Source organism: Malaclemys terrapin, chromosome 7 (genome assembly GCF_027887155.1).
Source record: "Malaclemys terrapin pileata isolate rMalTer1 chromosome 7, rMalTer1.hap1, whole genome shotgun sequence".
Lineage (NCBI taxonomy): Eukaryota > Metazoa > Chordata > Testudines > Emydidae > Malaclemys > Malaclemys terrapin.
Genome location: NC_071511.1, coordinates 100,203,986 through 100,216,329, shown reverse-complemented (window position 1 = coordinate 100,216,329; position 12,344 = coordinate 100,203,986). Strand labels below are relative to the sequence as shown.

At 41.9% G+C, this 12,344-nt stretch overlaps 1 protein-coding gene across 4 annotated transcripts in view; it reads left to right on the top strand.

The window, feature by feature from the left end:
• The first annotated feature begins 677 nt into the window (after nucleotides 1–677).
• The window catches only part of INPP5A (inositol polyphosphate-5-phosphatase A), a 419,473-nt gene continuing 407,806 nt past the window's right edge, over nucleotides 678–12,344 (top strand). For 3 of the 4 annotated variants that reach the window (XM_054034303.1, XM_054034302.1, XM_054034304.1), the window contains exon 1: nucleotides 678–1,334. In XM_054034303.1, the coding sequence (XP_053890278.1) occupies nucleotides 1,260–1,334 (75 nt within the window). In that variant the 5' untranslated portion in view covers nucleotides 678–1,259. The remainder of the gene's footprint in view (nucleotides 1,335–12,344) is intronic. The other variant, XM_054034305.1, reaches the window with a different exon arrangement.

The window sequence follows — 12,344 nt, the reverse complement described above, 5'->3', positions numbered from 1 at the left end:
TAGCACTTGCTTCTGAGCATGTTCTACACCCAACATGCTACCAGACATCAAGGAGCCTTACAATTGAGTGCTTATATAGCACTTGTCATGATGTGCTTTACTAAGGAGATCAGTATCATCATCCCCATTTTGCAGATGGGGAAGTTCACACATGGTGTACTAAAGTGACTTGCCCAAAGTCACCTAGCAGGCAGTGGCCAAGCCAGTAATGGAACTGAGGTCTACTGAGTCCCAGTCTAGTGCTTTATCTACTGAGCTAGAGTAGGGGAAAAGGGATGTGTACATGGACCTGTATGCCAGTGCCTCAACCTTCCCTCCCCCATCAGGGAGACAGGAGGGGAGTGTCCCTTAGAGAGTATTGTAGAGAAAACTCTCTTAAACTCACTAGTGAAAGCAGGAGGCAAAGTCCCTTTGGTTGGATTAACATGCACGGTATCCTCAGCCAGTGATAAACCGCAGATCATTCACAGACAGGCACAGAGGGGGCAAAACGGACCTAACTCCCGTTCATTCAGCCCCTGCCAAGGCCGCCTGGCCCTGCAGGTGGGGACACGCCTGCCAATCTCTCTTCCCCTTGGACAGCAGCAGGGAGCTAGATGACGTTGCCCTTTTAAGAGCAGCCCTGTCGTGTCAGGCCTGTGACGTCAGAGAGCGCAGAGCCCTAGTCCCTGCTGCCTCTGTTATTGCAGCCAAAGGCTGGGAGTAGCAGCAGCGACAAGGGCAGCTCTGGCTGTGCGAGGGGCTTCGCGCAGTGCCGCTTCCCGGGTGCGTGCGGGGAGAGCGCTGGAGCCCCTTCCGCAGAGCCTGGCCATGCACAGGGATTCAGCCGCCGCCTCCACCAGCAGGAACTTTCCTGGCAGGAGCCTAATGGCTGCGAAGGGGGAAATCTAAGAACAAAGTCTTCGCCTCCAGCCCAGGCGCCGGGGAGAGGGAGATCCGGCAGCAATGAGCCCAGGGGCTGTTTGGCACTGATGTCTCCGTGCCTCCCCCCGGCGGGAGGACTGAGAATCCCTGGCTTACCTTCCTGCTCCTCCCCTGGGGCACAGCCGAGCGAGTGAGCGAGGCAGGGGCGGCAGAGGGGCAGCGGCTCCCCCGGGGGTGCTTTGAAACTGACTTCGAAACGTCCACGGGGCCAGGGCTCCCCCGGCCCGCCGGTCGCACCCCGCCGCCTCCCCACCCGCCGGCGTTCCCACGGAGAGCCCGTTTGGCCGCGGGTTTGGGGGAGTGTGTGAATTTTTAAACTCTCCCCTGCCGGTGTCATGGCGGTGAAAGGGGCTGCGGCAGGTACCGGAATGTTGTTAGTAACAGCCAACGTTGGATCCCTCTTTGATGATGTAAGTAGCGCGGCTGTGGGGTGTCTGCACACCGGCGGGGAAGGAGGGAGGCGGGAGCCCAGGTTGTCGCTGCCGGGGGCGTTCCTGGGTCCCAGCTCGCCCGTGCGGCGCCAGGTCCCCTGAGCCCTTGGCCGGGCGGCGCGGAGGCTGCCGGCTGTGTGTGTGTCTCTGGGGCGGCGGAGGTCCCGGTGCATCTCCCCGGAGTGGCTCAGAAGAACGAGCAGGATCCCAGGCAGCACTTCCTTGGTGGGTGGGTTTTGCCCGGTCCTAGTGCCCTGCCGCCCGCCGGTAAAGGGGGCAGGGGCTCAGAGCGCCCCGAGCCTGGGGGCGGGCTCTGCACGGGCAGCACCGGCGCTAGGGCACTGCCAGGGGGAGCGCAGACCAGTTGCAAGGTTCGTGCTCGTCCTCTGAGCCACTCCGGCGGCGGGAGGGGCCTGGGGAAAGGGCTTTGGCTCCGGCTGCCTCACCGGTGCGGGGACATCATCTCACCGTCACCGCTCCAAGTGCGTCTGGGCAGCTCTCACTGGCGGGTGGCGGCGGGTCCCGCACGTACAGCCGGGCCGGCGTCGGTCCTGCCTGCCGGGCGTGGGAAGCGACTGCCTCCGTGCTGCTGCAGCCACCGCTTCCCCGCACGCCCTGCCTCGGGGCTGGGGAAGCCTCCTAGCCTCCGCGCGGCTCCGCTGTTCCCCTCCCTCCCCATTCCCGGCAGTGTGCCGCAAATATGTGCAGCAGCACCAGGCTGGCAGTGAGGGGCTAGCTAGCCTCCTGCCTCCCCACCCCACCCCACCCCGCCCTCCCTGCCTGAAACAGGGCCCTTCCTTGCCAGGGAGTGGGGGAAGGATTCACTGCTTCCCATGCATCCTCCATTCCTAGATAGAAAACTGCTACGTCTGCCTCTGAAGACCCCTGATACGCACATCCACCGCCCCAAGGCTTGCTCGTTGTGGAAAGTTTGTTTATCAGCCGGTTAGCAACAGTGTGTCATGTTCACTCTGTACCCTGGTGACTTTGTTGTGTTTTTTCTTGTTTATACATGCTCCCTGAGGACTGTATAAACGAAGTAGACTTCCAAATCTGAAATGCCAGGGAAAAGGTGGTAGCTGTCCAGTAGGGCCTTGCTGTTGGAGAAACTGTTTCAGTATGAAAGGAATATAGGCAAGAGTGTGTTAGTGCTTTTTAATTAGAAACTACTAATCGGAGATTGACTCTTGTTTAAAGGATTAGCCATGCTCATGTGCACTCACTCCTCTACACTTTAAGCCTTCAGAGAGCTCTGTGCAACTCAGTGTAACTGCTGTCAAGCAAAAGTAGTTTTTCTTTTGATATCTTTTAGAATCTCTCTAATTATTCATATATTTTTAAAACCAGAAGGGCTTGGAGTGATATCAGTCCTTAGTTGCATCTGAAGAAATGGGTTTTTTACCCACAAAAGCTTATGGCCAAATATATCTGTTAGTCTTTAAGGTGCCACCGGACTCCTTGTTGTTTTTGTGGATACAGACTAACACCGTTACCCCCTGATATCAGTCCTTAGGTTTTCTGTGTCCTCCAGTCATTAAACTGAAAATTAGACTTTACAAAATGTCACCTATGGTGGTGATTGTGTATGATAAATCAGTTTTTATTTAGCTAATATAAGTATTTACTAAAATACAAAAATAAGGTGTTATACTTTTCCATAAAATTTGACTACTTATTCATTTTTAAATGCCATTTTCCCCAGCGTTAGTGTATTTTATGCCAGCTGTTTTGTTCTCCTACCAGTAAATTTGTAAGTTGAATATTTGCTGAAGGTGGACTTTTGTTTCTTTGGAGGCCTTAGTTAAAATGTCAAGATAGCCAGAGTAATTTAGTCTGCAGCAAAATGCTTTTTTGGAATATTATTTATACTCTTCTAAGTTTTCATTTTTTTCTTAACATATCAAGCGGTATATCATGATCTCAGTTAGATGATACAATTTCTTAGCTGTGGTTCTGAAGCCTCAGAAATAAAACCTTACATTGCTTTCATTCTCACAGGAAAAAAATAAATTCTATTGCATTCCTTCCAGTAATTTCAAAAATGCTGCAACGCAGCTGTACTCCCCCTCCCAAATATATTGTTACATAGTGACATAAAAATATGATGCTTTAATTTTTGTTTAGCGAAATATATTATTCACAGAAATATTTTATCCAGAGGAAAAAATAGTATTGTAACACTTCACATGTCTAGGATTAAAGCAGAGGAGAAATTTTGTTTGTAAATTGGCAAAAGTTAGTTATCAAAATGCATAACAGCCAGGACTGATCCTGCAAGGACTTGCATGTATGGGGTGAATTCTGGTCCCTCTGAAGTCAATGGCAAAGCTCCCGTTGACTTTTCAGTGAAACCAGGCTTTCACCCATGGTGAATGGAGTACTCCCATTGCCTCACAGTTCTTAAAATCGAGAACATATGTAAGTTGTTGTAGGATTGGGGCCCAAGATTCTATTAGCTGAAGATTGTAGCCAAGTGAACTAACATTAGATTTGCCTCATGTTCATGTGTTATACGCAAATCATTGTTTAAAGGTACCTCAGTGAGCAAGTTCCAGTTTTTTGTAGTTGTCATAATTAAAGCAAGTGGGATTCACCATTCATGGGACACTGATAGATGCCTGCTAAAGACACCGTTAGTCTTTTTTAACTAATTTTATTAAAAAACACAGTTTGAATTCAGCCTAAATTTATTTTAAAATGTACATGTATTTAGTTTTGTATTATAAAAGGAATATGTACAAATTATGGCTTTGATCCTTCATACTTTTACTCAAGTGAATAACTTTATGTAGATGGGTAGTCTCATTGAGTTCAATACAACTATAAATGTGTATGTGTTTGCAGGACCAGAGCCTGAAGTGACAAAGTAATTAGTCTCTGCATGCTTTCTCTCTTCAAAATAAAAATACGTGCTAGTGTGTTAGTTTAGAATGTGTTGTGTAAGTTCTCCTATGGCTGGTAGGGATTTTATCTCTGACTTTTGAGCACTGTCATTTAGGTAATCCATGTCTTGAGATTTAGTGACTGCCTGGAAGCTCTTAATTTGTGTTGTAGGAGGTGTTAAAATTCTTAGAGGAACCGAAGCATTTTTATTATTCATTGCAATGTACATGACCCCAAAAAGGAATACGTTGGTTATTCTCTTAAAATGAAAACAAAAAGAGTTTCTACAACAAGAAGAAGAAAGGGTGTTTTTGGATATGTCAACTTTAAGGTGGGCAATAAAAAGACTGGCCTGGAGTTTCTTGATTTCTGGTTTGTTGCTGTTGGAATTGTGCCTAGAAATTGACCAGTCAGGTTTCTGGAATTGTGTCACTTTCATTAAAGTATGATGAAGTTGAAATTAGACTGGTTTGTGGTTTTAAACTTTTAGGTTCCCTATTTGAGTTAGCAGATGACTGCTTTTGATTGCTGGGATTTTCTTATTCGGGAAAAGAATAAGAATCTGTTCTGTGGAAGAACCTGTGACATGAACTGATTGCACTAGCAAATAAGTACTTATTTTTGGTAGATTTCACCAATTTAATATATATTGACTTTAAGATTTTTGCCTGAAAAATGCTTTGCAGTGCCCATATTTCTTTTATTCCAAGTTTTTAATTTTTACATTAAATCTAACTCATCTCTGTACACTTCATTATGATATTGCTGGGCCTCAAAATGTAGTGTCATTCATTTTTAATGATGCAACATTGAAATTGGTGGTGGGTTGGAGGCTTGAATCTGAATATTCTATGCAACACTGTACTGGGTTCTTTGGCTCATTGGTGTGTAATTCATCCTTGTGCAGAAAGCTTGTGCAAGGCTTTACACACTTTAAACCCCATATTAAGGTTGCCCAAGGGAAACTGCACTCAGAGGCCTTGAAGCCCTGTGTGCTGCCCTTTTGAAACTAGCCATGAATGAGGGCAAGCTGGGGGGAGGGTCTAGGAGATCTGCAGTTATCTGGATCTGCTGGCCCAGGCTGCATCAAGGTGTTGTGGCTGCTCTTCCAGCCTTTAGACTAAAAAGTGTGTGATTTCTCTTCCCTCTGTATCACCCAAATAAACTGTGATTACGCAGGCATTATGGTAAATAACTTTCTCTAGTTTGTAGTGTTGATGTTGCTGTGCAGCAAAAATATGACTCGCACTCCAAATAAGGTTATTAAGATTGCTGCTGCTTACTTGGCTGCTATACATTTATTTAGTACTGTACCTGAAAATATTCCCCATTTGAAACCAACTTTTCATAGTGGAGCAGATTAAAATCTTTTTGCATGGTAGATAGGTCATGCCACCCAACTGAAACTTTCTTAATCTCAGATTAGTAGTATTGCTATTTTGGTTACCATTTTAGTGATGAATGAGAATCCGTATCTTGTGCCCTGGTATTGGGGAAAGTAACTTCTCATAACTTACTGATTTGCTCCTTTCAGTCATTTGCCCCATTTATAGCAGATTATTCATGAATGTGAGTTAGTATTGCTGGGTTTAACAGTCATGAGTGACTGAATTGGGTTTCTTTACCTCTCCTTGCCCCCAGTCATTGGGACTATTTCATTAGAAGCATAAATGCAATATTTCTGAGATTTACAAATATATTTTACAGATATGTTGACGCATACAACTTGCTTTATGTTCTTATATACTGTACTTAATCATTTAACACAAGTCTCACTGTATAAACATTTCCTGTTTTTATCACAGTATACAGTTGCTGACAACAGAAGATAGGAGTTCAGGTTACCTGTGGGCTAGCTACTGCCTTTTTTTTTTTCCCCCCTTTGCTTTTTCTGCTGCACTTACACGACTTCACATCTACCTGACAATGGATAGACCGTGTTTGTAGTAGCAAAGAAATTCATTTGACTGGCACATTTGTGTGTCTATTGTGTATAGTTTTGATTACATTAAAAGTATAGTTAATATGCTTGTATCAGCTTTAGTGGTGTGTGTTTTTTGTCTAGGTTATTTTAGCACACTATTAAAAGAAAACACCTGTAGCTGATCTGCTGAATAGCCAGATTCTACTTGTGAAGAGTTTTCACTAAAACATATAAACCATCAACTTCCATTACAAAAACAAAACCGTTTAGGACTTTAAGGTCTGCAGTTTAGTAAGATCCAGTGATGACCTACTTTCCTCCTCCCATCCTAGCTTTCTGCAGTCTGTTCAATTAATTAAGAAGTAATAAATTACTTATTGCTGTTGCTTTTCATTTTCTTTAGAATAAGAGTTAGGAGCCCATCAGTTGTGTGCGATGAGATGGTGGTTGAGGAAATGGGTGTTTTTATTTAGGAAACATTTCAAATGTTAATCTTCCCCAGAAGTGTGTGAGGAAGAGTGACTTTGCTCAGCAGGGTCTCTTTGCAGTGTTGGGACCTTAGTTTCGATTGTTAGTGTGTAGCTGGGCAATAGTGTTTGACTTTCATGCAAGATATTCCTGCTTGCAGTAATCAATTTCTTAATATATTATTGTCAATGAATGCAGCAGACTGGCTCACATGTATACAAGCACAAATCCTACCTCTCTTTTTGTTTAGGCAGATACCATCACCTACTCCCACTCAATGTAGGCAGACAACCACTTCTCTTCCCCCTCTTTCAGGTAGACAGATCAGATGGACCTTGGGGTTAGGGGTGGAGAAAGATGAAACTTTAAGGTAGGTCACAATTTGGGCCTAACTAAAATTCCATCATCAACACAAAGAATGTATTTAAACAAAAATACTGGTTCTTAGTCCTGGGGGTGGCGCTAGGGTGTTTGTCTTTTAGGTGAGTAGTTGTGGGTGATACTCTTTGGGCTTTATTTTGGTCATTGATTCAGAACTAGTGTTTAGAAATGTTACTAGTTGTGAAAGTGTTTGTATCAACCTGGCTCAAGTTCAATTACAATATGGAAAAATAACTTAAGTGAGAGAGCACCCGTTCTTTAAAATCAGGTCATTCTGCTTGCCGTCTTGCTTTTTCCTCACTTCAGTTCTAGCAAGATTTTACCTGCCAATGTTATTACTGACTCTTTGACTTAGATAGGATAAAATTTTCAAAAGTGCCCAATGCCCATTTTCAATGAGTGTCCATGGGATTTAGGCTCCTAAGTCACTTAGGTGCTCTGGAAATATGCTCTCTAATGCTTTCTATGTTGGATAGATGTAATTACAAGCTTTTTCATGATACTCAGCTATCAGTCTAATTTGAACAGTTCTCAAGGTAGTGGGCACTAAAATCAGCTCAGAATGAAAGTGTGGGTAAGAGAAAGATAAGCCATTAAATCTGAAGCATAGACACTTTTCATTTAGACATTTCATTTTTAAAACCAGTTTGTCCTTTAAGGGACAGTGAATGCAGTACGTAATTCAGTCTTTACTAAGTTGTGATCTAAGTTTTTCATGCTTGAAATAGTTTGTAGTTTGCTTATGACACTAGATTTTGATGAGCTTAATTGGCATTACCTGATAGGGGTGATAAACACTTCAGGAAAAAAATATTTTGAATTTTGTTGGATACCTTAATTTCTGTAGGATGGAAAAGTATTTATTTTTTTCAATTGGGTATTAAGAAAAACCTGTATAGTACCTAAGCAAAGCTTGAAGTTTGATAAAGCCCCTTTTACTATTCCTTCAGATGTGAATACTATTATGCTTTTTACAAAATTATTTAAATTCTTTACTTCATTGCTAAGAACACACACGTGCAACACTTGAGTTGTCATGTTCTTATTCCTTGAGCTGTTCTGGCATCATCTTGGATGGTGGCATGACAACAAGGAAGTAAAAACAAACAGTGTCAAGTCTGCCTGCATGAAGGCCTTGATTCAGCAAGATACTTAAGCACATGTCTAACTGTAAGCATGTGTGTAGTCCTGTTGGCTTCAGTGGGACTACTCATGTGCTTAAATACCTTGCGGAATCGGGACGTTAATTAGGATCAAATCCTCTTTCTAGCATTTAGCTTAAATATGTGGTAAGGAGTGTAGAGGCTGGGCTGCTAGAGGGGAGTGGGGAGAGGACCGGGGGGGGGGGGGAAAGGAGGATTCCCTAACACCAGCTTGGCCAGTGAATTTGTGTATTGGTGATAAACCATTCCACTCCTGCCCCACCCTAAACATCCATCCATTAGTCCAGAAAGATCCTTCGCAAAACAGCGTCATGTCACACAGTTGTAAACTCTTGGTATGGGTTCCCTTCCTACTGCTACCAATGTACTTGGCTTTCTGCAACCCTCATCAGAGAATTTGGCCCTAAAATCTGAGTTTATTCACTGGTTTACTTTGTTTCTGCATCCAGGGGTTAAGTGACATTGGAAAACAATCCTATTATAAGTGGGGATTCCAAACCACACAAGCTTATGCCCAAATACATTTGTTAGTCTCTAAGGTGCCATAAGGACTTTTTGTTAATTTTAGGTCTAACCAACAAATACTGATGAATGCTGCTTTAGAGAGCCAAAGAAGATTGTGTGGGTTTGGTTTTTATTTTGTTTTATATCAAAACCTTTAAAATTTCTTTCTCACTTTCCATCGCTGTAACCCTTCTTTTCCCCTCACCTCTCTACTGTCGTCTGATGTTGGTGTCTGCTTTTCAGTTTCATATTTAGAGGGTGGTATGCAGCTGCTGTCTGTGAAGATGCATAACATGAGCACTGTTTGATGCTTGTTGTTCCTTGTTAAAACAATATTTCCCTTCCCAGTTTCTTTTCTTTGAAGTTAGAAGGGTACTGGAAAAAGCTACATACACTCACCAAGTGCACTGATATCTTTATGGCAGAATCTTAAATCTGTCTTATTTTTTTAAATCCTTTCCCCATATTACACTTCTCCATCTTCCCTTCTCCCCCCCCCCCCCAAAAAAAGAATCTCAATTGTATCTTCCTCCCCCTCTTTCACTTCTGTTTTATTAGCTTTTAAAGCAGTTGTTAAATCAGATGAAATGGGGGCGGGGGGGGGGGGGCGGAGAGGGGTTGAAACTTAAATGTGGGTCACATTTTGGCCCCACCTAAAATTTCTCCACTTGATATGAAAAATTGTGTGTGTGTGTGGGGGGGGGGGAGGCAGAAATCAAAGGGTCTCATTTTCCTCTGCAGCACTTGAGTGCTTTCTTTGTTGTGAGGTTTGTTGCACCTTGGGAATAGGACAGATAGTAACAGTGCCTGAGACAGACAACTACATTATCCTAGGATTGTTTTTTCACACACACACAAGGAACAGCTTGAAACTGAGTGTATTCCTGCTTAATAAACTGCAGATCATAGTTAAGTGGATTTGGGAGCCTGCATCAATTTGTTAGCTCCTTGTTTGCTTATGGCTTAGGTAAATGATGATAAACAGCACAACGTACATATGCACAGCATACCTGTTGCTCTCCCACATGCAGTTTTGACAATAACTTTCATAAGCCCTTTACATGGTACTTCTATAAGATCTAAGTGACATCAAAGCAGCTGTTTGTAGCTTTCCAGATGGCAGCATATAAGTAACTTATGCTTTCAGGACTCACTCCCTTACATAAGACAGCAGTCCCCTCCTGAGATAAGGTTACAAAATAGAAGACATCTGTAACATAGATGTATTCTTCTTTCAGGTGGCACATAGAATCCCTGTGGTTCTGTCCTGTTTAGCTGTGTGACACATGCACATCACTTCCTCCACTTTCGAGAGGCATGCAGATGGTTAACTATGCTCAGAATTCAGCTTTTATTTTCAGCTCCCTAAGGATGTGGTAGTCAATGACTGCTGAGAGGAAATTAAAGAATAAAGCAGTTGATTGTCCTTATAAATATGAGAATAAATCAAGACTCTACAGAGTAATAAAGCAGTAAAACATTTAAAATGTACCCACACAAGAGACTCAAGTAGATTATTTTCTATTTGCTGAAGAAAATGAATGAAAAAATTGTGCTGGCCAACACACTTGGAATATAGGCTTCAGAAAGCTATTTATTCAGAAATAAATAACTACAAAATTTATATTGTTCAAACTGGATTTCTGTGTTTAAAATCAGCGTTACATTTAAAAAAATACTTACGCAGGATTTTACAATACTCTCAGCATCTGGGCTTTAATATTTCCAAGATCAGACATTGGTCAGTCCCCTGTAGGCAGGAGACTGAAGTGATTATCTTGTGGACCATCTTTTCTCCCACTGATGATTATTGTGTCTGGCACCTACAGCAGTTGCTTACATGGAAAAGTAATATGTGGAAGCTAAAGTACATTATATAGTTATCTTTAATATGATGTTTTTTATGTTAAACAAGGAGGAGAGTTAGCATCACTTGATATACCGAATTTCATAGATCATCTCTGGATCACAGGTCATGGCTTAAGAAACTAATGTTTTCAGAGTATTTGAATTTCAATTTATTACGCAAGTAGCAAAATACTTGAGAGAGTGTTAATACCAGTGTTGGCTAGTTTACTTTGCTGCATGTATTATTGCCTACTTACAATTATACGTGAATTACAGTAATTTATTGTATGTTGTAACTTGAAATTTGGAAACAGTTGATACTAGATATTTTCCATGGGGATAAAATCTGTATTTAAAAGGATTCAAACCTTGACTTTTATAGCAATAGTAGGGTTGCCAATTTTGGTTGGACTTATTCCTGGAGGTTTCTTCACATGACATAATCTTTAAAGATTAATCTTTAATTCCTAGAGACTTCAGGCCAATCCTGGATGATTGGCAACCCTAAGCAACAGGAATACTGATCCCAAATTTCAGAGATTTTGTTTCAGTTTCCAAGATCTCAACATAGTCTTTCCTTTTCTTTAAATTGACTTCATTGGAAGTTTCACACACAGAGAGTTAATCAGGCTTTCAGTAAGTGTATGATGTGTCTCTAAAAGGCCTCAAGTTAATGTGGTATCTACTTTTTCTCCATTCTGTTTCCTCTCATTTCTGTTCTTCCATTATTTTTGTCTCCTTCAGACCTCTAAAAAGGCATCTCCTTTTTATCTCTTAAACATTTTGTTTCCATGTCTTATCTCCCATCGGCAATTCTCCTCTTAATTATTTTCTTAAAGTGAGGATCTATTAAAAAAGGCTTGGTAGCCTTTTCATTTACAGTTTTTTAACACTATCACTTGGAAATCTACCAGGAAAACAAGTTTCTGATGATCTAAGATTGATCATATTAGGAAAACAAATGTGGGTGGAGAGGTTCAAATCGTAGGTGGGAAAAGTCTATGAATCCTTGCTGCTTTCTGCTCTATGTGTAAGGGTTACTTTTTGCTAGTTTGAGTTAAATGATATTTTGGAAGGGTAAAATGTACGTGTTCAGTTATGGGGGCAAGTCAAGCCATATATTACCTTGAGAACAACAGTATTCTAATCCTGGTTATCATGAGCTCTACTAAACACATTTTTATTGCCTTCTTAAGTAATGAATTCTACAGCTCCAACATTGATAGAATGCATATGGAGGCTGACCTAATTTATTGATGCAGGTTCCCCCCCCCGGGCACTTTATTCCTTTTGATATTAACCAGAATATGCAAGTTAGAGCCAGAACAACATAGTATTGGTGATGTAAACTCATGTTTTTAGGCAGGACTGTATTCTTGGCTTGTAAATGTCATTAAATCTGATTTACCATTTATGAGTGTCCTAACATCTATGGAACAGCAGACTTTCACAAGCTTTGGAACCAGAATGTGGTTGTGCGTATTTGTGTGCATACATTCTGACGGAGGAATTATTGAGACCTCGAAAGGTGGAATGGCTGTAAAAATGTGAAAGCTGGGTGTTTTTCCATAATCTTCTGGCCATTGCTTTAACACCCCGGAAAGCCTTTCTTCGCCTTAATCTAGCCTAACATGAAAATAATAAATAAATAAATAAAACTGTAGTTCATTTTTCAACATCCCATTGCTTTGGGAGAAAGGTATTAGGGAAATATAATGTAGTGTAATTTAGTACTTTACTGAGCAGATGTTTTGATTTCCCCTTAAGAGAAGAGGGGAGTACCCTAGGAATGCATGTGAGGTTTTCTTCCTTTATGAC